At 43.7% G+C, this 27,928-nt stretch overlaps 6 protein-coding genes across 11 annotated transcripts in view; 3 read left to right on the top strand and 3 right to left on the bottom strand.

Annotated features, from left to right (window-relative positions):
- Positions 1-1,693, top strand: part of col4a2 (collagen, type IV, alpha 2) — a 46,931-nt gene extending 45,238 nt beyond the window's left edge. For all 3 annotated transcript variants that reach the window (XM_068601785.1, XM_068601786.1, XM_068601784.1), the window contains one exon: positions 206-1,693. In XM_068601785.1, the coding sequence (XP_068457886.1) occupies positions 206-460 (255 nt within the window). In that variant the 3' untranslated portion in view covers positions 461-1,693. The remainder of the gene's footprint in view (positions 1-205) is intronic.
- On the bottom strand, positions 1,473-5,531 carry rab20 (RAB20, member RAS oncogene family). Its single transcript, XM_068601787.1, has 2 exons — positions 4,684-5,531; positions 1,473-2,580 (listed from the first exon to the last, which is right to left on the bottom strand). Exons 1-2 carry the CDS (start codon positions 4,871-4,873, stop codon positions 1,988-1,990), a joined length of 783 nt encoding a protein of 260 aa, XP_068457888.1. The 5' UTR covers positions 4,874-5,531; the 3' UTR covers positions 1,473-1,987.
- A 364-nt stretch (positions 5,532-5,895) lies between these two features.
- On the top strand, positions 5,896-12,586 carry naxd (NAD(P)HX dehydratase). 3 transcript variants are annotated; one of them, XM_068601789.1, is made up of 12 exons: positions 5,915-6,050; positions 6,727-7,289; positions 7,428-7,874; positions 8,158-8,308; positions 8,408-8,453; positions 8,562-8,650; positions 9,128-9,236; positions 9,593-9,643; positions 9,733-9,837; positions 9,949-10,069; positions 11,073-11,196; positions 12,167-12,586. In XM_068601789.1, exons 2-12 carry the CDS (start codon positions 6,785-6,787, stop codon positions 12,315-12,317), a joined length of 1,899 nt encoding a protein of 632 aa, XP_068457890.1. In that variant the 5' UTR covers positions 5,915-6,050; positions 6,727-6,784; the 3' UTR covers positions 12,318-12,586. The 3 variants fall into 3 exon arrangements, with proteins under 3 accessions (XP_068457892.1, XP_068457890.1, XP_068457891.1); XM_068601791.1 differs by lacking the exons at positions 6,727-7,289; positions 7,428-7,874 and having other exon boundaries at positions 5,896-6,050; XM_068601790.1 differs by lacking the exons at positions 6,727-7,289; positions 7,428-7,874 and having other exon boundaries at positions 5,924-6,178.
- A 280-nt stretch (positions 12,587-12,866) lies between these two features.
- Positions 12,867-16,856, top strand: ing1 (inhibitor of growth family, member 1). Its single transcript, XM_068601764.1, has 4 exons — positions 12,867-12,978; positions 14,009-14,162; positions 15,043-15,191; positions 15,903-16,856. Exons 2-4 carry the CDS (start codon positions 14,024-14,026, stop codon positions 16,542-16,544), a joined length of 930 nt encoding a protein of 309 aa, XP_068457865.1. The 5' UTR covers positions 12,867-12,978; positions 14,009-14,023; the 3' UTR covers positions 16,545-16,856.
- Positions 16,857-17,196: 340 nt separating this feature from the next.
- Positions 17,197-20,338, bottom strand: ube2al (ubiquitin conjugating enzyme E2 A, like). Its single transcript, XM_068601765.1, has 6 exons — positions 20,163-20,338; positions 18,854-18,934; positions 18,700-18,725; positions 18,448-18,537; positions 18,277-18,365; positions 17,197-17,998 (listed from the first exon to the last, which is right to left on the bottom strand). Exons 1-6 carry the CDS (start codon positions 20,204-20,206, stop codon positions 17,870-17,872), a joined length of 459 nt encoding a protein of 152 aa, XP_068457866.1. The 5' UTR covers positions 20,207-20,338; the 3' UTR covers positions 17,197-17,869.
- Positions 20,339-20,874: 536 nt separating this feature from the next.
- Positions 20,875-27,928, bottom strand: part of ankrd10b (ankyrin repeat domain 10b) — a 16,011-nt gene continuing 8,957 nt past the window's right edge. Inside the window, exons 4-6 of one of the 2 annotated variants that reach the window (XM_068601751.1) lie at positions 24,090-24,355; positions 23,487-23,591; positions 20,875-21,511 (exon numbers count right to left, since the gene is read on the bottom strand). In XM_068601751.1, the coding sequence (XP_068457852.1) occupies positions 21,291-21,511; positions 23,487-23,591; positions 24,090-24,355 (592 nt within the window). In that variant the 3' untranslated portion in view covers positions 20,875-21,290. The remainder of the gene's footprint in view (positions 21,512-23,486; positions 23,592-24,089; positions 24,356-27,928) is intronic. The other variant, XM_068601752.1, reaches the window with a different exon arrangement.

Here is a 27,928-nt window from a genome sequence, read left to right as displayed (position 1 = left end):
ACCACGCTAGTGACCCACGCTACTAGTGACCCAACGGCACCAGTATTTACAGCAGCACGACAACGTGTTATTTTGGTCTTTGTTGACAAAAATAAACACAATAGCACGTTTTCAATAAACTTATTTATCTAAAGAGTCACGTCACCAAATCCTCTCCTGTTGATGTGACACCTCCCTCATTCCCCTCTCACCTCGTTCTCCACAGCACACGGCGGCAGGAAACGAAGGCGGAGGTCAGTCCTTGTCATCGCCCGGCTCTTGCCTGGAGGACTTCCGCACAACACCCTTCATTGAGTGTAACGGGGCCAAAGGCACATGCCACTACTTTGCTAACAAGCACAGCTTCTGGCTCACCTCCGTCGATCAGTCGTTCCACACTAACCCGGCATCAGAGACGCTCAAAGCGGGCCAGCTGCTGTCGCGCATCAGCCGCTGCCAGGTCTGCATGAAGAACTTGTGAGGCCTCAAACCAGGTGCTGCACCACAGAGGTCGAGTGGCGTCTTGCTGTCTGTGTACTAAACCAAACAAAGGAGAATCCCAAATACTGGTTGAAATCGATGTCAAACTTTCTCCCCGAGCCGCAGAGCTCCGATATGCAATGATTCCTGAGCTTTGAGTGAAACGTCCCACTGTAGATAAAACAAGAGCCCCAAAACCACGTCAACATCTTTATGGGGAAAAGAAGTATGTTTGTGTTCAATGTGGATTGGTGCTTACTGTTTAACTTATTACCTCAGCTACGATGACACGTTAACGATCAGAGACCGACACTGCAGCCGAACCAAAGACGCCATGTGTATGCACTGCTTTAGTTTATCTGTCCCTCTTGTTTGGGGCGTCCAGCCCGTAAAGCCACTAACACTGCTTCTCAGCCAGCTGAAGAAAGTCTTGAACAATCGTTGGTTGATACTATTGATAGTATTATTCTGCTTTTATACCATTGCTCTTTAAAAGAATTAGACATTTATAATACGACAGTCTTTTCAAGCTTTTCCTCCGTTTTATGCATTTATCAACTGTTGCCTGTAACTCTTTATTTTTCATATACCATTTTGCACTGATTGTATTTATAGCAGCTGGATGAACTTGACCATGTCCGGAGGAGTTTAAACAAGTCTTACCTAACACTCATCTCACACTCTTTTTCCTAAATCTACTTATTGATCTGCCAACAGGACAGATGCAAACAGCTCGGATCAAAGTCTGACTTTAGTAAATCCACGCTGCTCACTGATCCTGAACATTTTACACAATTCAGAAAGTAGTCCAACTCTTCTCCTAGATTGACTTGTTTGGAATGAACAGTTTGATGGAGCTGAGGATATCTTTACCATTAACTTTCATGTTATTTTGGTCATTTTCACAGCATGATTATTTCATTAGATTTTAAAGATTAAATGTTGTTTGTTATCTTTTTGATTGTGTTGTTTTACTCCCACAATCTAAACCTAATCTGGCGAAGCAGACAGACTTTAAATAAAAACCTTTATTGTGACAGCATACTTAACAATTTGATAAGTTCATCAACTATTTACACTCATTGAAAAGTTCAAAATGTGCCTCTAAGATATAAAGATTGGTATGGACACTAGTGTCAGAGCATTAAAGAAAACAAAAGACATGATTTGTTGAAAGCTTAAACTACAATAAACATTTAGTGATGTTAAACGTGACATTCTCAAATCAAACATGAACAAAAGCAGTGATTGACTTGGTGTGCGAGTCATTTCATCACAGACACATTTTTGGGATCCTAGTGTGGTTTCAGTTGTTGTGGTGGAAACAACACGCATGTATCTTTCCTCCTTAAAATGTTAGCGGACATCATGAACACTTGAAGCTTTCTGACAAAATCAAGGATGTGTTTGTGTAACCGGGAGATCATTAATGCCATCGGGTCTCAGTCAGAGCAATAAGTAGTACCATCACAGTGTGTGTGCAGACCGGCGTCCACATCGTCCGTTGTCAGAACCGACAGCCTGGAGCCTAGCAGCAGGCCGCGCGGGCCCGCTTGTAGCCGACCCCCCTGCACTGCTCCAGGTCCACCGTGGGAGACTCCTGGTTCTCATTCCTCTTCCTCAGGATGGACGGCAGCACCAGGTCGAACAGGGCCTCGAACAGAGCGTCCACGTTGTAGCCCGTCTTGGCGCTGGTCTCAAAGCACAGCTTCTCGGCGGGCAGGCTGCTCTTCTCCTCCAGGCCCTTGTAGCGCAGTATCCTCCCGTACAGCGCGGCTGCGTCTTCGGGGCTCACCTGCTTGTGGAGGTTGATCCCGGAGAGGGAGGTCGGGGAGGCCGGGGGCGTCGGGCAGCCGGGCAGCACCTGTGGTTCTGTCCTCTCCTCGTCGCACTCCTCAGACGCCACACCCGAGTCCAGACACAGCTGGGCTTTAGGGTCCGTGAGGTCGGCCTTGTTGCCCACGAGAGCGTAAATGCAGTCGTGGTTAGCGGTGTCAGTCAGGGACAGGAAGCGCTCCTCCAGCTCCGCGAGGCTCTGCCAGTTGGTGACGTCATAAGTGAGGATGACAGCGGCGGCGCCTCTGCAGTACATTGAGCCCAACCCGTGGAACTGCTCACGACCTGAGGAGACAGAGAGGTCAAGTCAACCACGTCAACACGCAGAAGCAGCCATACTGTGGACGGCTCTGCAGGAGGAAACACAGCAGGAGAGCAGTTGTGCAAGACGGTCAGCAGACTGAGAACAGAAACGAGCTTTGTTGTTGAACTATGCAGAGCTCTTGAACGGGCACATTGTGTGAGAATGCCACCGGGTCGTCTCAGTATAATAATACTCAGTCCCAGTTAATCAGGGACACCTAACTATGATCATTTTGTTGATTAACTATCATAACATTTAGGGAGAAAAAAAAAATAATCCCCTGATAAAATTTCCTGGAGCTCAATGAAATATTTCCAAAGTCCTTGTTTTATGTTACCAATAATCCAAACTCTAAACGTATTATTATACTTGAACCAAAAAGAGGATTGTTTATATTTGACAAGCTGGAAACAAAATGTTGGACTTTTGCTTAAAATAACTGCAACAATTCACTCTGATTAATTTTGTGTCAATCGACTTATTGAATAATTAACTAATCATTTCCGCTGTAACGCTTTCTCAGTGTTCACTTCACCGATTCACCACAAATACCTCTGAATAGACTGAAGATGTGAGGTATGAAGATATACATTTCAGACATACTATTGGCTGAATGAAAAAAGACTCAAATGAATCTTGTATGTAAGATTGGAAAGCTTAAAGCCTGGAGTCTTCCTCCAACCCGGTCATGTGACTACAAGAGGAACAGGAACACGCAGGCAGCTCCAACGCCTTCATGGGGCTTTGAAAGCAACAGACTGTTTTCAGTGTGCTGAGCCAAACATCTGGTCTCACTACGCGACCCTTTACAACGGCCACTCTTCCATCGCATCATGGCCGACGCCGATCGCTCCGACAGCAGCGTTGAAGTGACTCATTGCTGATCCGGCATTTCTCCACCGCAGTGACCAAATGAAGCGAGCACAAGCGCCTCCTGTCAGAGGTCATGGAGTTAGAGGAACACAGGCAGGAAGTGGCTGACTGGTGACATGTCCAGCCTTCCTTATCTCTGTCGCTCACCAACTCTGTGTTTGTGCAGTGAGTGTTTGCTCAAGAGGGTTTATAGTAATTCATGTTTGCACAATACTGGAATGGAGAGCAGCTTTCAGCAGACTGGATAAATCACCAGCGTGTGTGTTCCTTCTCTTTTTCATTTAAGTCCCGGGGGTTTCTGAAAATAACTGAACACAAAAGGTGTTAATATCATTTCAAGATGAATTTTATTTAGTATAATGTGGCGCTTTAAGTGCATCTGTTGCCGTGTAGGTAAACAAGATGTGATATGTTTTAGTGAGGCTGTGCAGTAGAGCTCAGTTACAATCGTCTGTTTTTGAGTCAAGTCATTAGCAGTGATTGTTATTTCTGAAGCCTCTCTGGCAGGCAGCTGTGTGTGTGTGTGTGTGTGTGTGTGTGTGTGTGTGTGTGTGTGTGTGTGTGTGTGTGTGTGTGTGTGTGCGTGTGTGTCACTGCAGAAGTACTTAGATGACAACAGCTTTGATTGGGTCAGATTAGTATTGAGCAATGAGGCACCCCGGGATTTTTTCTGTGCTAATCAGCAAACAGGGTAAAAGTATTCTCCCAGACAACACAATGGGTTGTCTGCGTCATATATTGTTTATTGTTTTACTTCTGACCAGAAGATTAAAGTTCCAGTAAACTTTACTTGGAGACAATAACTTTGAGCTGATACAATCAAAAGTTATGTTAATGATTACAGGTTCTAGCTAGAAGATAACATTTTTATCAGCATAAAATGAAGGTTGTCTCTTCAACACAAGCAGTTTAAGGGAGAAAGGCATCGTTTTAAAAAAAGAGTGTGTGTGTGTGTGTGTGTGTGTGTGTGTGTAGAGATTCAAGTTGTTCTCGTGGTTACGTTTCACTAGTGTTTGAACATATTTCATTATGAAAGGGTTAATAAAGCATTCAACATGTCAGAGCAGGGTTTACAGACACGCGGTCACGTGCTGCTGATTGCCTCAGGTGGTGGGATGACGCGTTATCAGGTAAACAAAGTTAAATAAACAGGAGAAATTAAAAACAAAGGTTAGCGTTAGGAGAGAGAGCAATAATGAGGTTAGTATTACCTGCAGTGTCCCATATTGAGATGTTGTAAGGTCCCCACTGTTTCATGAAGAACGCCCCTCCGACGGTGCTGACGGTGTCTTTGAACCTGCGCTCCGTGTACCTGTGGAGCAGCGACGTCTTGCCCACGTTCATGTCGCCCAGGAGAACCACCTTCACGTCGGGCTTCTTCATCTTGGATACTTCGGGCATGTTGCTCTTGGTCTGGTCCCGCGGGCAGGGCGCGTGTTCTGCTCTCTTTTGTCGTCCGAAAAGAAAGTCGATTTAGCTCGTCAATTTATTGTCGGCTCGGTCGCGAATTCCGCTGACCAACGCCATTTTATGAACCCGAGTTAATTTGTGACAAGGCGGCTCTCCGGGAGCTGGCTCGCCTCCATCTGGTGCCTGACTCCGAACTTTAAAAAGTGACGGAGGTGAAACCGGAAGTAGGTGAAGAGTAGAGGGCGCTCTTTGCCCTGAGTGAAGCCTTCAGGCTCAGCACCGGCAGGCTCAGCACCGGCAGGCTCTGCACCCTCCATACTGTCTGCCATGTTTTAGTTTATTATTATTATAAAAACACACCATTTATACAATAAGGGGGTGTTCATTTCAGACGAAGCAGTCAGGCACAATATATGAGCATATATTGTAATTTAGTTTTGTATATTAGATTGTGGCTTTACTTATTGTATAGTATGTCATGATTGACTGAATAAAACTCATACACATATCATTAAAATAAAACACACAGGATGTCAACTAAATATATACTAAATAGTATTTCCAGATTAGGGGACATTTCAGAAGACAATTGGTTTTTCAGACTATGACACCACATCAAAACTAAAATGAACAAGATCTGTAATTTTATTTCATCCATATAGTCAATGGGAGAAAAAAAAATACAAATCATCCCACAATCAGGACATTATTAGGATATATATATATATATATATATATACACACACACATTATATATATATATATACATTATATATACATATTATATATATATATATATTATATTATTATATATTATATATATATATATATATATATATATATATATATATATATATATATATATATATATATATATATATATATATATATATAGTTTATTCTTTAATAACCTAGCATATTGGATCAATATGGTGGAGCGGCAACACACCAGCATCATCTAGCGGCCACTGGAAGAAATGCAGCTGTACGCTACTTCCGCTTTGCTGCTCCTGACTGTGGTGATTTTAATCTAAGGGATCTCGGATTGTCCGAGGAGCCTCTAAAGGCACCATCAACTCTTTCTTCCTGTCCCGGTGTGGGCCAATGCGCCTCATGACCAGGATCTTTTGTATACAGTTGTCAGCGTTGAAACGCGGCTCCAGTTTAGGTAAGACGAGGTCAACACGGGGTGGAAGACTCGTAGCACCATGCCGCAAGAGATTCAAATGCTCCTCTTTTGCTGTTTCACAGTTGCTCTGTCAATTGTTGCCACAATGGTCTGTTTGAACGAGAAAGGTAAAGTAAAGGAATATTGTAACATTACGTGTCATGGTCCTGGTCGCTATATTGCTAGCTAAGTTGCGCTGCTGCTGTTGTTGTTGTTCTTGGAGTAGTTGACATGTTCAGTACCAGTTGGCCGTGTAACCGTGGGCTCTAGGACCCCGCAGACACCGAGCGTTGACGGAAAAGCAAGGCGGAGAGAGGTGAAGTTACCCTCACACTGCTGATCAGAGGTCGGTTTGGAAATCCCGCCAACGAAGTATAAGGTTGTGAAGGGGCTGGTGACACCGATCCCCGGTCAGTTAATCAAAAGTACGACGCTACGCATTTTGTTAACGACGTAAAATGATAAACACAGACGTCTGGGCTTAAGCTAGCATACAAAGAGTTGATCTGTACAATATACCGTAATGGTTCCAAAGTTAAAAACTCTCTTTAGTGTCCCCACGCGTCCTTCTCGGGGACCTGAATGGCCTGTTGTCGCTGTTTGAGAGAGCGTTGTCCCGCGGCTCTGATGCAGCTCAGAGCAAAGATCCAGACCAGACGTCCATTATAATCCGCAGTGTCAACATCTCCATTCAGCTCCTCGTGGGGCCGTAAGCGAGCCCACCTGGACCCGCTATGCAAGCGAACACAACGCGGGGCTTCTTGTGGTCGGACGTGGAGACGAGGACGTTGTTGAACATCTGGGGGGAGCCGGACATCCAGGTGGCGCTGGATGGAAACTTCCGCAACAGCTTCGTGTACCGCGACGTGTCCCGGAGGCTGGCGGCGATGGGGTTCGAGAGGACGCCGGAGCAATGCAGGGTGCGGATCAAAAGCCTCAAGAGGCAGTACTTGCTAGCCAAGGAAGGCAATCTGCGCAACAACGGACAGTACCACAAGATTTGTAAGTTCTATGACACCATGGAGAGGATCTTGAGCAACCGGCCAGCCCTTGATCCCCAGGAGTTCACAGACAGCGCGGCGGAGGCCGTGGATGGCCCGGAGGAGGATGGAGAAGATGCTCAGGATGGATACTCGGAGAGCACAGGGGAGTGTGTCCATCCTGCAGAGACCGAAGTGAAGCTGGAATACCCAACTGTTCCCATCCCCATTCCAGTTAAAGTGACAGTGGGCAATAACAGTGAGTCCTCCCGTATTGACCACATTCATTGGTTCTCCTGTGTTTGATGGATGTTGCTATAATGTTTAATGCCAGAGTGATGTCATTATATTATGCTCATCGTTGCATCGCATAATGTCTGACCCGTGTTCACTTCAGGCGCTTCAGCAAGGCCACACAACAGCAGCCAGTCGGCCATTAACCTGTCGACCAGAACGCCCAAACGGCCAAGGAAGCGACGCGCTAACTTCCCCATGGAGAAACTGATGGAGCAGTTCCTGGAGCAGAGCGCCCAGGCCGAGGACGGCTTCTACCGGATGGAGGAGCAGCGCTTGCAGGCAGAAGACCGGCGCAGGGAAGCCGAACACGCCAGGGAGCTGCACATGCTTCAGATGCTCGGTCAGATGTTCTCCGGCATCTCCTCGACCAGACCCGGCTCAGAGGCACCCGCCTCCAAAACCGCTCCTCCTGCCCACGCTCCTGCATTCTCCAGCGCCTCCCCGTCACGTACACGAGGCCAGTCCAGTCACCTCAGACGGCCTCCACCCCCGACAGACTGTTGCACCCGACAGAATCAAGTGGGGAGCCCAGATCCCCAGGGACTAGGTATTAGTTTGGGTGTCATGTGCAGCGTTGAGGTGGAAGTTAAAGGTGGCTGTAATGTGAAGGCTCAGTGATGGAGCTGTCACTCCACAGTTTCTCTTTAGTTAGGTGGTTTGCTAACTTTTCCTAATTCGCAGAGCATATTATGTCTTTATTTGTTGGTTTTGTTGCCAAACTGTTGTCATCTTGTGTGTGTGTTTGTTTATGGTAGAAATGTAGATTATACACCAACTCAAGCCAAGCAGCGTCTCACACTTTAAAACAGTCCCTTCGTTTATTCCCTCAGTGTTTGAACGCTACTACAGTTTGGGGTCGACGTCCCACAGAGGCATGGAGGATGACATGCTGCCGCTGGTAAAGAACATCGTGCCTCCACTGACATCCAGAAAGCACAAAGGACAAGATGGACGTATCGGGATCATTGGGGGATGTCAAGAGTAAGTCACAATTTCCCCTCAGTACATCATTCACCAAAGAATCATTTAATTTGTTCAACAGAACTTCTGTCCTAATGTTTTCATCTCCACACCCTAAAGCTATACTGGAGCTCCATACTTTGCTGCCATCTCTGCATTGAAAGTGGTAAGCAGTAATTCTGCTGATGCTTCTCACATCTCATCTATGTTGTCCGGTGTGAATCGATGTTTTCCAGTTCGGGTGCAGTGACTGTGCCCTTTGTCCTGTATCCAGGGGGCTGACTTGTCTCATGTGTTCTGCACCAAAGATGCTGCAACTGTGATCAAATCATACAGCCCTGAGCTCATAGTTCACCCTGTTCTGTAAGTACAGATCCACACGGACCAGTTATCATCTGACAGGACAGCTTTAGGTCATTGGGTTTGTTCACAGGATCAAGAGACGTCTCGGTATAATGCAACAGAGCCCACAGCCTTCACCTGTGTGTGTGTGTGTGTGTCTCTGTGTGTGTGACTTTCCATTCCTTCATAAAACATTTCATTAATTAAAACAACAATTATTTATGCACAAAGCAGAAAACAAGCAAATGGAGAGCATTAACAAGGCAGGACTTATAATGTGTGGATTCAAACACGTCTAATGCGGATTTGTGTGTGTGTGTGTGTGTGTGTGTGTGTGTGTGTGTGTGTGTGTGTGTGTGTGTGTGTGTGTGTGTGTGTGTGTGTGTGTGTGTGTGTGTGTGTGTGTGTGTGTGTGTGTGCGTTTGTGTGCGTTTGTGTGTGTGTGTGTGTGTGTGTGTGTGTGTGTGTGTGTGTGTGTGCGTTTGCGTGTGTGTGTAGAGACAGTCCTAATGCAGTGGAAGAGATAGAGAAGTGGCTCCCCAGACTTCACGGCCTCGTGGTGGGTCCAGGTCTCGGGAGAGAAGACGCGCTGCTGAAGACAGCCAAGGCACGTGAACACATTCACTCAAACGTCTCCATGACCTCGAAACAGAACTGAAGTCATATTTTTTTTAGCAGTTATTGGATAGAAAGCTGTGATTAATTTAAGATGCACAAGACACTGCTCATCATGTTTGTGGCTCTCCAGCTGAAGCAAACATTAGTGGGCGTGTCAAAGAGACCAATCTCATGCTGATGATTCATCTCCATCTGGAAGAGAACCTTCACTGCTGCTAAGTTGACACTGAATTGTAGCCCAACTTTAATTAGTCTGATGAAACTGAAGACAACATTACAGCGTGCTTGTTGGACCAAGATTACAGTTAACATGTTATCTCCTGATAACCTTTCTCTCTCTTTTAGGAGGTGATAGAGAAGTCAAAAGCCAGAGACATCCCCATCGTCATCGACGCCGTGAGTTCCTGCTGTTGAACAGATGGATGTTACTGGCAGAAACAAACACAGTCACTGAGTGTGTTTGTCGTTTGGTTCTTTTTTAACAGGACGGATTATGGCTAGTTGCACAGCAACCATCTGTTATCCACGGCTACCTGAAGGGCATCCTCACGCCGAACCTCATGGAGTTCACTCGACTGTATGAGGCGCTGGTGGGTCTCTCTGCAAAGGAGATCTGGTCACCAGTTGATGACATATCACACATCATCCTGTGTATTAATGTGCATTAATGTGTCTTTCTCTCTGTGTGGTGGCTGTCTCAGCACCATGAGCCCATGGACATCAGTGACCACCACCGCAGCATCATGCAGCTCAGTGTCGCCATGGGCAACCTCACCATCGTGCTCAAAGGAGAACGGGATCTCATCACAGACGGCAGTAAAGGTTAGTGCAGCTTTTTGGCACAATGACTTTTCAAATGTGACGGACGGTCCGGGCGTAGCAAAGCTGCGTTCACACCAAACGCATCGCCAATGTTACGCCTGAAAGGGGGCGTGGCTTATCTGCGTAAAAACAGTTACCGTAGTGACACAACAGCGTCTGAATGGCGGCCGCTATCAGCGCTTCTTCAGGCGGACGACAGGGCGGCGGTGATGACGGTGGAGCTCCTCAAAGCGTCAAACACGATATTCGCGCCGCCACGCCGAAAATCTGCTTTTTCGCAACCATTAGCGTCTGCATTGACTTTACATGTCATCTACTCGCACATCAAATTCACAACCTTTTTGGCGTGAACGCCGCTGCGTGTCCTCCGACCTGCCGTGTTCTGCTGCAGGAGAACGCACACAGCCTCAAAGAGCACTGAGCTACAACTAAGCAGGAAGAAACGTGCACACTGGTCTGTTGCCGTCATCCTGCTTCAGGAAACTCACGTCAGGAACGGAGACGCGCTTCTAAAACGTTTTTCATTTGGTGGCCGTAGTTTGCCCACCATTGGGTTAGTTTCAAGTTCATGTCCATCATACAAAGAATATTTAGGAAATACACTTCAGCCAATCATTTACCCTTTTTCCACATTGTGTACCGTACATTTCTACTTGAATATGAATCCTGTGAAAGTTAAGAGCTCTTTTTTCTGTAGCGGCTCTGATGTCATGTTGTGCCTTGTTGCCTCCAGTGATGTCATGTTGTGCGTTGTTGTCTCCAGTGATGTCATGTTGTGCCTTGTTGCCTCCAGTGATGTCATGTTGTGCGTTGTTGCCTCCAGTGATGTCATGTTGTGCGTTGTTGTCTCCAGTGATGTCATGTTGTGCGTTGTTGTCTCCAGTGATGTCATGTTGTGCGTTGTTGTCTCCAGTGATGTCATGTTGTGCGTTGTTGCCTCCAGTGATGTCATGTTGTGCGTTGTTGCCTCCAGTGATGTCATGTTGTGCGTTGTTGCCTCCAGTGATCTCGTGCAGTATTGAGGGCAGCGGGAGAAGATGTGGTGGGCAGGGTGACCTTCTGTCTGGATCGATGGGCGTGTTGGCGCACTGGGCTCATGCTGCCTCTGCAGCTGGAATGAGCAAAAGGTGAAGACAACATGAGCTGCTTATGCATTTGTTTATTAGTAGTGTGAAGCACCTTTAAAAAAGAACATGCCAGATGCTTTATGTTTAAAAACACATTTTGTGAATTATTTCTAATACATTGTGTTGGAATTGATTGTATACGTTTTCATTCACCCATTGATTTTACTTCAACAAATCTAATCTAAGTCTTTGAAATTTGCTGGCAAGGTGAGTTTATTTGTGTAGCACGATTCAACAACGAGGCGATTCAAAGTGCTTCACATAAAACCATCAAAAGCTTCAAAACATAATGCGGGAGAAAACAAGCATTGAAAACAAGAACAATCATTAAAACATTAAAAACAGTCAAGAAACAAAACGTAGAATAAAAGTTGCAGTAAGAAATAAATACAGTAGTGAGATTAATATCCTTGAATCTGGTTTAATTAAAGGCAACAGCAAACAGATTGGGTAATTGCGTAATCTATCCTGGTGAATATCAAGTCCCTTTTCTGGTAATTTGTTGTGGGTCTAATCTGAAAGTTTTAGTTAGCTTGGATAATCCACATGAAATAAATTGTCAACAATTTTGACGATTGATTTTGATATCGGAGTTGAATCTTGAGTTTGGGACAGCTGCTCAGAAAGCTGCTTTAGACACACAAAGTATTGGGACGTACATCTTTTTCTGGCGTTTTAGTTCATATGGGTATTAGAACCCACAAATAAACTGGTGGGGGGTGTTCACCATATGATTCAATTGTAGAGATAAACTGATTAATCAATCAAATTAAAATTATCGTCAGACTAATAATGACAATAGTCTTTAGTTGCAGCCCTGTGTTATTGTCACACAGTAAAGCTGTTAAGATGCATCAGAAGTTAAACCACTGTTAAGATCTATTATTGTGTAATATTGTAAAAAAAAAAAAAAAAAAGTACATGCATATGTGTGTCTCTTTGTTCCTAAACTATGTATGTTGTCCTGCAGTGTGAATCCCTCGGTGGTTGCAGCATTCGGGGCTTGTTCCCTGACGCGGCAGTGCAACAGCCAGGCCTTCCAGCGGCATGGCCGGTCCACCACCACATCGGACATGATCCAGGAGATTGGCTCAGCCTTCAAAAAGCTATTTGAAAGCTGAAAATGATTTTTTTTTTTTGTGCTCAAATTCCAGTGCAAATAAATACTTTTTGTTTGAATTGTATTAAATGAACCCTGTAAGAAAACTAACATATACAGTCTTCCATTTCTATTAAGTAAGTTATTATGAATGCATTTACCAAACATGCAAAGGTAGCTGCATTTTTTTCACAAACCACCAAAGAGACTGTGATGGTAAGATCAATAGAGCCACTGTAAACCAGAAGACTGTTTCTTTTTTTTTAATAAACATGATTTTGTGTGACTGACTTTTTGAACAAGTTTTTGAAAACCGTCTTGGCAAAGAGTCTTTGTAGCCACAGTGGGGCACTTGGAGCTTGAACACATACGATGGTCACGTTTATTAGTACCAAGGCAAAGGGAATCCTGAAGTAGTAATACAATGTGTAACGATAAAATAGTCTGAAATCAATGTTTGGACGTTTATACTATTACATTTAAGGACGAGTATCGGTCTGCTTCGCACTTGCGCGCAGCCGTAACTTATATTTGTTCAGGCACTTTGTCGAACAGCTAACGTGCGCGAGGCGAGCGGGAGGACCCGCGCTCCCTCTGCTACCTAGCGTAGCAACAACAGCGACTCCCGCATCACGGAGCGGTGAACGTTGGCTCCACAAAACAAGCTACTATCACCCACTCAGGTAAGTTCACCTGCAAGTCGCCTAACAACAAACCAGATACGTCCAGAAGCTGCTTCGTTAAGTGGTTGTTTTTGCTTTTCGTCTCATGTGCATCGTCAAGCGTTAGAAGCTAACGGGAGCTAATTTGGCTAAGAGTTACACTGAGGCGAACGTGATATAAATAAAACCGCTTAAAGTGTCCAAATGAGTGTCGAGCGTTATAACGTCCTTCTTGGTTTGTGTGACGGTAGCTTACATTAAGCTAGCAGCTGGCTGTTTACGATGTGGCTGAATGAAGTGTGTCGTTCGGATCATCTTTGTGTTTGACACGTTAACGGTTGGGTGTCGGTTGTTTCAACTTCCAGCGCTGTCAGTGAGCGATTTACATCACTGATGGGAAAACAAATCACATCCCGTCCTGTAAAGTCAATTATTTTTAGAGGTGGACCACCTCAAATGTGCGAAGAGGAGGAAGTTCGTAGCGGTAACAGTCAGCGTGAATTATCACGACGAATGAGACGCAACCGTGATGGACGCATTCAGGGGCCGTGCTTGTGCTTGGCTCCACGTTAACGTCTGTTTTCATTTAACCGTTAACGGTTTCCTGCATGTAGCCTCACCGAGCGAGCATCAATGTTATGCTAACGTTGCAGATGAGCGCTGCTGTCCTCTCCGTCACCCTGAGGTGCCCCCATCATTAGTCTCTCGCAACTAACGGTCATATGTTGTCCATCTGAACTCCACCCGAGCTTTTTGAGTTGTTAACGTCTTAAACAGAGTTGTGTTTCTTCCCGAACTCGTCAGTTCTCTGTCGGCAGTCACACTACACGTAGCAGGCGATGCTTAGGATGGCTGCCTTCAGATCAGTTGCCCCTCCCCCTTCTCTTTTTCACCACTACATCATATTTACGGACTGATTCCAAGTGATTTATTCTGAAAATAAAGCTAAATATCCACCGACGTTTGATGTGACTCCATTTAAGTGTCAGTTGCCAAGAAAACGTCTTTTGAAGCAACACTCCATCTTGGAACAATAACTTGTTGATAACAGGTGCAGGAGTCCGCAATGTTGAACCCGACCAATGGCGACCCGAGCCACGTTGTCGTGAACTATGTGGAGGAGTATCTGGACCTGGTGGAGTCGCTGCCGTTTGACCTGCAGAGGAGTGTGTCCCTCATGAAGGAGATTGATGCCAAGTATCAAGGTGAGAAACACTTCCTCAATTATTCCAAATGTTGCACCATGTTGATTTGCATATCGTGGAGCTGCACAAACATAACAACACGTGCACCAGACTTAAGAAAACATTTTTGTTTGCTACAGATCCCTGTAAAAATCTAATTTAAATGATAATCATATTAATATTTTTTTCCATGAGAATAACAATTTAAGAATCATCATCTCCATTAATCAATAGAAGATGAATTGCAAAAGATCACATAGTTAAACAATTACTTAACAGATACCGCAGCTGAACACTGCAAACATTGTAAACAAATATAAATGTGGCCTTGAAAGAACCATGGGGATACTATACCACACTAAACCAAGTAAATGAGACGGTGCTTTAACAAGTGTACCACCTGAACGCATAACAAATTACATGGCAAATTGTAGGCGTGAAGCTAGAACATACAATTACACACTAGCTGTGTGTTTAAACCCACTAGCTCTGAATCTCCCCCACGAGATCTCCCGCTGCGCTCGCACCAGTCTCACCGCAATGCCCACAGGATTCAGACCTTCTGTCTGGTTCACAGCAAGTTTCACCAACAGACAGGATGCACCTTCCATCTCCACTGACTGCAGACTCAACTCCTTTCTAAACTTAATAAAAACTATGATGTGGTCGTACTAGTGGAACGAACGTATCTGAGCACAACAACTACACTCCTGTTTCACCATCTGAAACTGATGCAGTCGAATGTCATATCTGGACAGTTAGTTCACTCATTATCCACTGGCTAAGACGCCCCTCACACCAGTGCAGCCAGGAAAATAAGTAATAGAATGCATTTTGCGTGTATCTTTGAGATTGTTATGTCCTCTTCCCATTTGAACTCTCCCCTTCTGTGATTTGGCAGATGTTCTGAAGGAGCTCGATGATGCTTATGAACGGTATCGCAGAGAATCTGACTCACTTCAGCGGCGAAAGCTTCAGTTATCCATTCAGAGAGTGCTGATTCGTAGTCAAGAGCTCGGAGATGAGAAGATCCAGATTGCCGGTCAAATGGTACGTTAAGAGAACCCCGCCGCTGCTCATTGGGTGACTTGCAGACCCGAGTGTGTGAGGACAGAACATTGGTGGTCAGATAATCTATCATGAGTAAATAAAAATACAAATAACTTTTAAAGACTTGCCGAAAGGCTTTTTGGAGCTGGTTCTCCATTTGGAAGGCATTTTAATTTCTCTGAAATAAGGTACAATAATCCTTCATTAGTCCTGCAGTAGGGGAATTGCAGGATTATAGCAGCAGACGGGTAAAGTGCACACAAAAGACACATACAAACAACTAAAGTTAAAGAACTGGAAAAATCCACAATTGCAATATTGTATATACAGACATAATAAAATGTATTTATTTATATTGCACCAGTTGAAGTGACTGCAATGTTGCTGCACCTCTTTTCATTAACAGAATGTATAACTGGACAAACAACGTATGTCCAACCTTTTGCTTTTCAGCCTGTTAAATTATCCAAATGAAGAATGATGTGCATAAAAACCCAAACAGATTTTCTTATTTAAGAAATGTGTTTGTTTCCTGCAGAGATTAATTTTTACATACAAAAATCCTAAAAACATGGTTTTATCAAAGGAACACCATTCAACATTCTCTTCACCGTCTAAGTTCTAGTTCAGTTCTGCAGGTTTTCAGTCTTCCGCGTGTACTTCAGACAGCAGGCACAGCGTGACGGTAACGCTGACCCGTCTGTGTTCCAGGTGGAGCTGGTGGAGAACCGAACTCGACAGATCGACTGGCATTCTGAACTTCTGCTTTCCTCTCAAGAAGTCCCAGAGAGTCACGTTCCCGCAGCCACCGCCTTGGTGGCCACCGCAGTGTCCATGACGTCCTCGTCCTCGTCATCGTCGGCCACCGTCACTCCAGGCAAAACTGGCCACCACGAAAAGAAGCGCGACGAGGTCACCCCGGGCTCGGCTGGCGGAGACAAGGCTGGAGGCAAACGCTCAAGACGTCAGAAAAATGGAGAGAATCGTGAAAGTTACGGAGGTCTGGATCAGACGGAGGACGCGGGGGTGGGGGCATCCCGGGAAAAGAGAGCTAAAACGTCTTCAAAGAAGAAGAAAAGATCCAAAGGAAAATCTGAGCGAGAAGTGTCACCGCCAGACCTCCCCATCGACCCAGACGAGCCCACGTACTGCCTGTGTGAGCAGGTGTCCTACGGAGAGATGATCGGCTGCGATAACGATGAATGTCCCATTGAGTGGTTCCATTTCTCCTGCGTGGGGCTCCATCATAAGCCCAAGGGCAAGTGGTACTGCCCCAAGTGTCGGGGCGAGAATGAGAAGACCATGGACAAGGCTTTAGAGAGGGCCAAGAAGGACCGGGCATACAACAGGTAGCTCGCTCGGCCGGGCCCGGTGGACACTGTTGCGTGAAATAGGTTCTGTTTCATATTTGTTACCATTTACTGGCAACACTGTTTAAAAAAAAAGTGAATTAAGGAATGTTGTAAATAGCTATTTTTGTAACTTCTGTTTGGCTGAGAAACAAGATGGCTGCCTCCTGGTTGAGACTCATTTGTAAAAAACGGACACAGTTCAGTACAACCTGCATGTCATTTACATCCTCTTGTTGTCATCATGCATGCTACATCACACACTCATTTCTATGTACTCAAGTCATTTCACAAATAAAACATTTCTAAATAAACACTTTAAGGTTTTGGCTGCCTGCTATGTGGCAAATGTTTCAGAACATTTTGGGCCATAAATTCATACGCTAATGACAATCTAATGACTTGACTATTGGCTGAAACAAATGACAGATGTGGTCGTTTTAGTTAATTACAGTGTATGGCCGATAGTCTACATACTATAAGTTTAGTATGACATTCTGTCCAATTCTGTTATATTTAGAGCCAATATTTCACCACGGTTTATTTCATGGTCAATGCCTCAGATTGAGTTATAATCCCCGTCAAGCAGAGCAAGGTTGGTTTTTAGTCTGTCCAAAAGTACTGAGTTTTCAGTTTCAATAAAAAGGATTCTCACATAAAGATGGATTTGCCATTTTTATTTACAAGTGCTGAAAAAATGACAGGGGACAACCAGTGTAAAATCTGTACATAAATTCAGTTGCAGGTTTGTTATATACATGAGTACTGAACAAGAAACGTGAATACACTCTCTGTCATGCATGTAACAGAGTTCAAAACACAGCAGAAGACACGGTGTAGAGACGTCTGACTTGTAGTCCATGATGCTCAGGCTGCTCGTTCCCCCAGGGGAAGGTGGGATGGAGATGACAAACTGCCTTGTGAAAACAAACGGGTCGAGAAGGGAAGGAGCACAACAGAACAGTGACCCATGACTTAAATCATACACCCTCCAAGACATTTAACAGAAGTCATGGGGAGTTATTACAGCGAGTAAGAACACACCAGCATTTTTGGGTGATGGCCCACAAGTCCATCCTGACAAAACAAGGCAAGATTCAACACAATTTCCTGGACCCACCGGAAAATGGGGAATAGAATAGAAAAAAGAAATCCCTCAACGGGCAAAAACAAACAAACATTATATGAAGGGAAGTTGATGATAAAGTGCATAAAAGCTTAAAATTAAAAAGAGAGGGGCGGGGGGGGGCAGAAAGTAAGAGGTACTCCACTAAACCTTGCAGCACACACAGCTTGACAATGGAGAGAGCAGCTGTCAGGATTGTCAGGTCAACTGTCTCTCCAGCTTTGTTCTACGATGGCGGACACACGCTTCTCGTATTCCCGCTTGTTCTCCTGGTACAGCTGAGCAGCCTGACTGTTGGCTGGACTGTTGGGGTTTGGTTCATCAAGCAGGGACTGGGGAGAAGATAACGTTAGAAGATACTGAAGGTGACTGTTGTACAACAACATTCATCTACTGAGACACAAGCATTCACAAAGCCACATGTTGTCATTTCAAACAGAATACTTAGGCAGTAACATCCGTATTTTCAAAATTGTCATGAGACTTTTGAAGCCAAAGGTTTGCTTTCTGTTTTGTTTTACTGAAAACTAAGTACCCTTGGTTTTTGTCACCCTTTGTGAAAAGCAAAAAAAATGATGTTAATATACTGCTGTTTATCAAAAATGTGTACCTGGATAGAAGTAAGAATAGAAGACACATCATATGTGGGACTCCAGCGATTCTGGAGGATGTCCAAACATATACTTCCATCTGCATAGACTGTGGGGAAAAGAAAAACAATCAAACACTACACATGAAGAGCAACACTGTAATAAGCCGGAAGATGATACAATAATCTTACCATTTGGATGAAACATCTTTGACACAAAGCGTACTGTGGGTGGTTTGTTGGGGTATTCTTCTGTGAACTCTACAATGAGTTTAAATGTACCTGAGGCAAAATAGAAGCACACAAAAAGTTTGCTCATCGACGTAAACATGTTCTTAATAAAGCGTTTCAAAGGTAAAGTAGGTTAGCATAGTTACATGCAATAAAGTGGCAACATGGCTAACGAAGCAAAATAAGAATAAACTCACAAAGTGAGACACTTACCATCTTCAAAGGGAGTTCCTTCTGGGCTGCGAGTGTGAGGTTAGACAAGAAAGGATATCATCATTCATTTTGCAGTTTACACACATGTATAAGATCTGTAGCTGCAGGGAAGAAATCTGTTCATGTAGATTACAGATGTGCGTCAATGTCTCACCCAAATATGACTGCATTCCACGCCATAATGTTGTTTTCAGACGGGGCTCCACTGACACCAGCTGGTGGGTCCTCTTGTAGCCTTTATCACAAGAAAAGAAGAGTAAAGGGTTACTGCAGGACTACTAACTCACACTAAATCATACTCCACACACATCAACTACATGTCCAGTCAGGTGAATGGCACAATTGAATGACCACTTTTCCTTTTTACAATAAGCCACAACCAAACTCTATGTTTGAAATAGTGGTGACTGAGTCAGATTTTACACAGAAATGTAGACTAAGTTGGCAGCAGAAACAGCTGTTTGACAGGGAAATGGAATTGGGGGAAAAAATATAAGCAGGAACAGGCTAAGAAACTGTTTACCGAGATATATATCACAATACAACTAAACTATTTGAGCAATGAATCATGTAAACATGCGGCATTGGGATTTATTGTAAACTACAATGCATCATATTAAAAGTTGTATGAGCTGATATAAACATTAAGGTCATGAGACCCTCACATTGTGGCAGTTTAAGGAAATGTCTTTATTGTGTATGATTAACTGTGTCATAGACGGAACATCTCGTCGATAACAAAATAGAATAATTACCCGTCAGAGCATTGTGGAGCTGGTGGAACAAGACGTTTCCTGTCATCATATTGACTCTTATTAAATATGAACATTGGCGTTAAAGGTCAAAACGGATTTGTTAGTCTCTCACACCTTTGGCAACAATCTGTAGGACTCAAATACGCTCAGTTACACGATAACTACTAAACTATGGAAGCGTGTGAAAGATTGTATAAAAGCTTACTTTGATGAACTGTTCTTACTTTAGTCGGGTCCGTGGATAATGTTGGCTAGCATCGTACACCGCCTTGTGTTATTGAAAAGATGGCCTCAAATCCACCAAGCATTAAATGCGTCATGCCAAAGTTTGAACAGGCCAACCAGTCTCTGGTCACGGGCATTCAAACAGCTAGTTTACAGAGTTATCTAATTACCAGCCGTAAAGTGTAACTCTACCCTGCTAACGTTAGCATGTAGCTAGCAACGTTAGCTTCTAGCAGCTGTGGACGAAACGTCTTCACAAATTAATGATATTTCCCTTAATATTTCAGCTTCTTAAAACCACAATACAGTGCACAGCATTTGCGTAACGTTTATATCTACGGCGGAGATCGGTGGATCAATAAGTTGATAAATTATTAAACATATACTGGTTAGCGGTGCCCAGCTAACGTATGCTAAGCTAACATTAGCTGTTTATGACAAACCAACTCAGGTTAATCAGATCCTTTCTGACCATCAACTTACCGTTTAAAATCCCTCATAAGTCTCCTTCTAGCCGGGGTTGACATCGTCTACTTGTGAAACACGTAATGATAACACGTAGACGTTACCAGGAGATTATATTATTGAACACGTTATATTGTATTTAATGGTTATTTTGACTTCTTCACAGTTGGCCGACGCTTTCCGTCGTTCAGATAATCCTGACTCGCTTGTTGGACCAGCTTGGTTTACCGGACGATACCACGTTGTGGAAGGAGGGGGGGCTGCTTTGAGTATCGACTTGAAACCAGCTTCTTGCATTGGAAATTCAGAACAGGTATCCCGTGCATTATTTTTTTAGGGAATTTCCGTTTTGGAAATATATTTTCTTGTATTTAGGCTAAATACATTCATACATGACGTTGTTTTATTTGCCAGTATTTTGTGTCACCCCCCCATCCCTATTCGCGGTGACGTGGTGTTTGTGCGGCGCAGCGTGGACGAAGATCGCATCTCGTAGCAGATGATTGTTAACAAAGTATTCTGCTGGATGGAGATATAGTTATTTTAATAATGGAAAGTGGGATAACAGTATTTTAGTGTATTCCGGAATAAACGGGCATAGATCATTAATACACATTAAGGCCAACTTTGGCTGTCTGTAGTAAAAAGGTGGATCCAAATGTATGAAATATGAGGAAGTTTTACGTGGATATATTTCACGCTGTTTAAAAGTAAATAATCAAACTTTAACTTTTGCAAAACTGTTTTAATTCTTAATGAGTAGCATGGGTTGTACTTACATAGTTTTTTATGAAGAAGCAGAAATCGTCCCTTATGAGACAGAAACTGAATGTAATTATCGGCAGAGGTTCAATGTAAATGCTTCGTTTAGCATATCAGGATAGTTTATATACAGCTTAATCAAACTTTAATAACAAGCTACACAAACACTTTCTCTTCAAAAACACACAAAAAAAAATTCTTAATCAACAATCAGTTACGCGTTTGAATCCATCCACCAGGCGGGCCTGCCCTTTCCAAAAGCAAAAACAAAGAATTTCAATGAATAACTGGACCACTCAATGGCTTTAAGGCAAATTAATGCTGGTTTAGGCTTAAATTACATTCAGGCAAAAAGGACGGCCTGTCAATGAGATCCTGCGTACACTAGGATCCATGGTAGAGCAGCATGGTGGTGAAGAAGGCGTGGTCGTACAGCTGCTCGGCCTTCACGCTCCTCTGGTGCTCCACCTGGCTGCCCGCGGTGCCGCCGTTCTCTGGTGCGTCGCTGTAGACGAGGCCGAGGCGCGTTGCTGCTGCTGCTGGGAAACACCCAGACGGACGCTGCGCTCGACTGAGGCCATTTGAGGACAAATCCTCACCTGTCACTGGAAATGAGAAAAAAGGTCAAAGGGCATGTATAGAATTGTGAAAATATTCCTTTATCTCTGAATAAAAAAAGAGGCAGGGTGTAAAAACCCAGGAAAAAAATGATTGGACTGAAATTTGTTTTGCACAACTATTAAAAAGAGGACTTTCATGACACTACAAAGTGTAGACGCCATCGTGGGACTAAATGTCAACACACGAGAGAAAAATGTGTTTCGCTCTCACAAAAAGTTGATCAATGAATTAGAACGTATATTTCAGAGCCAGTGAGGGATAACTTCTTCTAATCAGGTTTCTGCTGTCTGACACCGTGACCTGGGTCCACAGTGAGGAAGCATCGAGGAAAGAAAACCAGGAACCAACAAATAATAATAACTAGCAGAAGAGATGTAAAGTTTGGTCACCACAGTCTTTCTTTGCATTCATCTGATTATAGTTCCACTTTCTTTTTTTCACGTTCTGCAGGCCAGCAAAAATACCACGAGAACACAAGTTGACAGATGCATGAAAATACATCAAGAAAACAAACATCCACCAGTCACATGTAGGAAATGAATCAACATTTAATGATTTCACACAATCAAGTACAAAGCTAACCTGCTGAGTACGAAGCAGTAAATATTCCAAACTGAACGACTTTACACTCAAACCTTCTGACAGGACAAAGAAATCACAAAGCAAATAACATGAAATTTTACTACAAAATACAGAAAGAATACAGAACTTCTGTTACCAGTAACTATAAAACTTGAATATTGTACATTAACTTACTGTTCAACTATTCAATACAGCTCGAGAAATAAGGCCTTTTGTGAATCCATGCAAATGTTCTTGAGCAGTACTGTTTATTCATAACTACCGATCGTAAAATGGCCAATTACAAAATCCAACTGGGGATTATTATATAACCTACAAGCCCTGCTGGAAGCCTAAACTAACCTTTGCTTGCAGAAAGATGAACCACACTCGAGAATGAAATAAGCACAAAGAAAAGAAACAGAAGAATAATCAGAACTGGAGCTCAGAGACCCTCTGGCCTAGCAGCTACATTCATGTTGGGATATGCTTTGGCATAAGGCAATTATTAAATACAAACAGCTTCAACAAATGTGTGGCAACAGTTAACGTCCGAAGATATTTGCTCTGTGTATATTAATGTATATTAACGTATATTAATGTTTTTATATAAATGTCATCACCAATCGAGTATTATTTAAAATCTAAGTATACTACATTTAATTTGTGTTACTAAAGGAAACCATCCCATCAATAAAGTTATTACATCTGACGTGTAACTCATTTCTCTGGTAGAACGGTGAAGAACCAAGGTTTCAGTCACACGTCAGGACAATAGAAACATCTTCATGACCAATGAACTTCTCCCTTTGCAGCTTTGCAGCTTTGCAGCTTTGCAGCTTTGCAGCAGCTGGACCGGCTGTTGGCTTCCTGCTCTGCTGACACTGCGTGTTCAGGGGTTACGAGTGTTTTCTGGGATGTTGCTGTATAATTGTGCAAAACAAAACTCATCCTTCTATCAGGAATCTACAAAATGAAACAATCACAACGATATTCTGTATATCTGGAAGGATGCATGAAATATAACCGTATAACAAAGAAATCTCAATATTTGTCTCCATCCGAGTAGAACGAGGAACATGGAAAAGTAGAAAACACAGCACACACACGGCGTTACACCTACAAACAAAAGTACTCCTTTATGCATGTGTTATTTAAAAACATAAAACAGGCAGACAATAGCAAAAAGATATACCGCACAAAAGGGAATACCAGCATGTGGCCACACACACACACACACACGCCTCTACAGGTAGGCGTAAGAGTTGGTGCAGCGACACGGCGTCTGCATTGACGCCACAGTGATGACCTCCAGCTCTTTAGCGGCGGCCCTCTGGTCCACACACTGATCCAGGAGCCCCGGCCCCTTCAGCCCCAAAGCAAAGGGTCCCGGCCCACCTGAGGTCACGGCGGCCAACTCCATGTTCATGCTCTCCATCTGGGCCTGTGCCGCGCCCACCAGAGGCCCGTTCCCATTAAGAGACTCTGGTGGCAAGCCCAGACCTAAGAGGACGAGACGCAGACAGACATGAAGCTGGAGACTCCTCACTTTGAACAAGACACATCCGGCTGAAGCTCCGGCTCTCTTGTCAGAAGTATTTACACACTTCATTTATTTCAATACTAATTTATATATCCATTATTTATAGTCGCCAAAAACACCCTTTCAAGTTTCTCGTCATCCACTTTTAGTTATGGTTCTGAACTTGACTTGTTTCCTCCTGTCGGTGGAGTCTTCCTCTGTCTAACACAACACTGCAGCTCCAACACAAACAAGCTCAACAGCTTGTGGACTGTTTGATACGAACAGGCCCAATGATTAAGTCTACAAGTAGTCATTTTATGTTGCTCTTCCATCTTTACATGAAGGCAGAACGCAGTCTTGTTTGTGTCTCTCATGCAGCAGTCTAAGCTAACACGAGCTGTTCCAGCTTTTTAAAAGGAAACCTGAAGGAAGTCTGACCGTGAGCCGACACCGAGCTGAGGGGTGGTGAGACCTACCGTTGGGTCGAGCCTTCTTCAGGGAGTTTGCTTCCATGCCGTCGAACGACCTCTTTCTGTTGGGCACGCCGTTGGAGAAGCTGCGTCCCTGCAGGGTGGGACGAGCGTGGCCCCCGTTCTGAGTCGTGCCATTCAGAAAAGCCCCGTTATGGGACTGGGCCATGTTCTGTTGGAAGTTCTGGGCATTGGAGAGAATCTCTGCGCACTCCTGGAAGCCCTGGGCGTGGGCCAGGTCAGCCGCTGTCAGCCCGCTGGCATTCCTCATACTGCACAACGAGAAGGACGAGTGTTAGGGGCTCTCACGGGACGCTTGATCACACAGATAAAACAAACAAAATTAGACACGCTCAAGCGCGCACACACACACAGACTCACTCACACACTCACACAGACAGACACACAGATGTATAGAATATCCTGTGCTGCTCTACCCCCTCACACCACATTCGTCATCCTCATGAGATGACGACTGATCCCTTTGGATCATTGGCATCTTCATTGAAACTTAAATCTTGACGTTTCCAAATGTTTGAGGAAACATGTCTGCTGCAAGAGGACATGATTAAGACAACTGTAGGCATGTACGCGTCACTCTGATGAGAAGCTGGAGCCGTCTGACGGGACGACCGGGATGTTTCCATCAAGAGAAGGATCCAGAAGGAGAGTTCCTGGAGTGGAAACAGCTTCATCTCTGCAGGAAAGTGAGACAGCAGGGAGGTTTTTATGAGGATGAAAGGCCGGCGTCTTCTCACATTTCCACCGCCGATGCTGCTCAAGGATTTCTGAAAAGGCCGCGTCCAGAGTCCACGTCCCAGACGAAGGATGCAAACATGTGAACCAAGAGCGGAGGGAAAGCGCCGCCGTCCAGGGAACCAAAGCGATGAAAGAGACAAAGCAAGATCGTAGAATTCTTCCAAGACGAGTTCAAGTAGAGCATCCAGAGGAGGTCAGGAGGCCGGAGCGTCTTCACAGGAAACACCACACCAGCAGCTGAGAGGGAACATCAAGGAACCACGTCCAGGAATGCTGCTGGGAAGCTGCCGTCTTCAAGAGATGAGCCAGAGGATGAAAGATCACAGAAACAGCTCCACTCCTCGAGGCCTTTGTGCCTCTCAACACTCAAATGAGCCTTTGCACTTCATACAGTTGTATTAATCATGTCCAGGTGCAGCAGGACGAAGATTATGTTCTGATAATGAACGAGCAAACACACACCTGCATGTCACTGAGTCTGGAAGCAATTTCACTGGAAAGTAAAACCCTGTTGTGAACAATGTGAAGAGGTTTTACTACTGTCCTCTTCTTGTATGTGTGCATCAGTGCTGCTGCTGCAGAACGTCAGTGACTAACGTGCCAAACTTCAACTCATTACAAGAAGTTCTTTCAGCTTAGTGAAGACCGCTCACACCACGCTGCACTCCTTCTGAACGTCGTCCTGCAAGCGAGTTCAAACAGATCCAGCTTTATGTTTTAATATATCTATTATTTATACTCATCAATCACTGTACCAGAGAACAGGTTACATCTGTTTCTACTGAGGAAAGCTATGTCAAACTGTATGGCCTGTATGATGCAGCACGACTACAGTAAACACTGAACTCTACTGAACTATTTAGTTAAGAGACAACAAAGTGACATTAACTTCCACACAATGAATGAATGGATGCTGTTTGCTCGTTCATTTGCTTTCTCATGGCTTCTTTCTGCATATTTATCTAAACAGTTGTGCAAAAAGGAAACATTTCTAGTGCACATTTACAAACATTTGATAATGAATTTAAGATAAAAACAAAAACAAAACAAAATTAAAAATCACACAATAACTTGTTGCACATTCCCCTTCAAAATTAACGCTTCCAAAAAATTATTCCAAAAGATTAAAGTTTGTATGAAGGTAGACGGCCGGTCTCACTCCAAGAAATAGCTTTCTTATAATAATAAATAAATAGCTTTTCTTTATGTTTTAACAGAAAAGGTTCACTGAATAAATCAGTGAATATTAATTTTAAAGAGTTCAGACTTTTCTTATTCTTTAAGCAACAATATGATAACTCTACATGTGACTCTTTCCTTGTTAAATAACACAGTTATATATATATATATATATATATATATATATATATATATATATATATATATATATATATATATATATATATATATACATATATATATATACATACACATACATCCATCCATATATATATATATATACACGTGTGTGTGTCTGTGTTTGGGGTTTAGGTCTGCAGCTCTGGAGCTAAGTGTGTAATGAAATCTCTTCGCTGGCGTTCAGTTTATTTTCGAGTTTCGCAGAACTCGTTTCATTCACTCGTTTCAGGGTTTCAGGGTTTCAGGGTTTGAGGGCTTCAGGGTTTGAGGGCTTCAGGGCTTCAGGGAGAAGACCTCTGACTCAAAGAAAGCTGGGTTTTGCTCATCAGGTGTAAAGGTGCATCAGGAGGTTTCATGAGCTGCAGCGTTACAACAGCAGGAGATGAAGACACCTTTCTAATGTTTTGGGTCCACAAAGGTCCACAAAGGTCCAGCGGGGCGATCAGTAAACTACTTCTAATCACTCTTGAATCTCTTAACAAGATAGATATTTGTTTCCCCAAAGAGGTGACGGCTGGAGACGTATTCCTTCAGTGAGACCGGACATCTCCAGTCGGCGCTGATCCAGAGGACCGAGCAGCAGGTCTGGGATGGAAGTTTGAAGAGGAAGCGTTAATTCTTTGTAAATGCCTGGTATGCTTTGCTTCCCCGTCCTAACACAATATGTGTCTCCTCTAACTATCGTCTAACCTTCCAGAGGCAACCTAGCATCATGCTACATGTTGACATGGGACTCACGTGATTAAACCTGTCCATATTAAGGGCTCCTATGGTTAGTTCACAAAATAAAAAACAAAATCATAAAATAATAACAAAAGGGCTATAGATACAGGAACAATCATGGATAATAAGCAAAGCATGCAGGTCTAAAACTTTAGTTTTGATTCATAAAAACCTAGCATTAAAACCAATCACCGCAAGAAATACCTCAACAGTTTGCCAGTGTGTAGATAGGAAGCGATAGTGAGAACACTCAATGCCACAACAGAGCGGCTATCCCAGGGAACGGGGCAGACTCAGCAGTGTCTATTCTTCCCCTTTCTAGGATTACTTGAAAAAACCAAGTCATTTCCAATTCAATGGCTGCAAAACATTAAGACGTACGGTTCTGTTTCAGTATAGAAAACTTTTTTTAACTTGTCACTTTCATAGAGGAAAAGGTGACAAAGATCAGAGGTCAAAACAGACTATAGTGTAAAGGGTTAATACTGTGACATACAAAAGAAAACATTTGAGTATGAAGTAAAGTACTTGGAACAGTGAAATGACAGTGAATAACCATTGCAACAGGATGATTGTTAGCATTACACAGTTCAGAACATGGTAGCTACGTCTAACCCATCCAACCCCACTGCTCTGCACTCGTCTGTAGCTGTCTGTAGCTGTCTGTAGCTGTCTGCTAGCTGTCTGCTAGCTGTCTGCTAGCTGTCTGCTAGCTGTCTGCTAGCTTGCTAATGGACCATCGTAACACTTTGAGGCTCATGACAAATAATACAAACCTGTTTTCAATGAAGACTCGTTTAAAACGGTTATTTCAGTCTGTGTTTTAAGACTAAAGTTGTCCCGTCGAGGGATTTAAATTATATTCTGAACGTTTTGTTTAGGAAAACGTTTCTTCATGTCCCGTCGAGACAGCGGCTGAGGACATTGACTTGAACACAAATATTTTGGCTAATTAGCATTAAAAGGAGGCCCGGCGAGGGGAAGCGAGCGAATGAGACGGTTTC

Source organism: Clinocottus analis, unplaced genomic scaffold (genome assembly GCF_023055335.1).
Source record: "Clinocottus analis isolate CAN_PGR_092001 unplaced genomic scaffold, fCliAna1.0.p SCAF_54, whole genome shotgun sequence".
Taxonomy (NCBI): domain Eukaryota; kingdom Metazoa; phylum Chordata; class Actinopteri; order Perciformes; family Cottidae; genus Clinocottus; species Clinocottus analis.
This window is presented reverse-complemented; position numbering and strand designations above follow the sequence as displayed.

Coding starts and splice junctions, on each gene's coding strand:
- rab20 (XM_068601787.1), bottom strand. CDS start 4,873: ATGCCCGAAGTATCCAAGATGAAGAAGCCCGACGTGAAGGTGGTTCTC. Junction 2,581..4,683: donor CTCAATATGGGACACTGCAG/GTAATACTAACC, acceptor CTGTCTCCTCAG/GTCGTGAGCAGTTCCACGGG.
- naxd (XM_068601789.1), top strand. CDS start 6,785: ATGCAAGCGAACACAACGCGGGGCTTCTTGTGGTCGGACGTGGAGACG. Junction 8,309..8,407: donor ATCATTGGGGGATGTCAAGA/GTAAGTCACAAT, acceptor CACACCCTAAAG/CTATACTGGAGCTCCATACT. Junction 8,651..9,127: donor CTCATAGTTCACCCTGTTCT/GTAAGTACAGAT, acceptor GTGTGTGTGTAG/AGACAGTCCTAATGCAGTGG.
- ing1 (XM_068601764.1), top strand. CDS start 14,024: ATGTTGAACCCGACCAATGGCGACCCGAGCCACGTTGTCGTGAACTAT. Junction 14,163..15,042: donor GATTGATGCCAAGTATCAAG/GTGAGAAACACT, acceptor GTGATTTGGCAG/ATGTTCTGAAGGAGCTCGAT. Junction 15,192..15,902: donor TCCAGATTGCCGGTCAAATG/GTACGTTAAGAG, acceptor TCTGTGTTCCAG/GTGGAGCTGGTGGAGAACCG.
- ube2al (XM_068601765.1), bottom strand. CDS start 20,206: ATGTCAACCCCGGCTAGAAGGAGACTTATGAGGGATTTTAAACG. Junction 18,538..18,699: donor AGGAACTCCCTTTGAAGATG/GTAAGTGTCTCA, acceptor ATTTTGCCTCAG/GTACATTTAAACTCATTGTA. Junction 18,366..18,447: donor AAAGATGTTTCATCCAAATG/GTAAGATTATTG, acceptor TTTTCCCCACAG/TCTATGCAGATGGAAGTATA.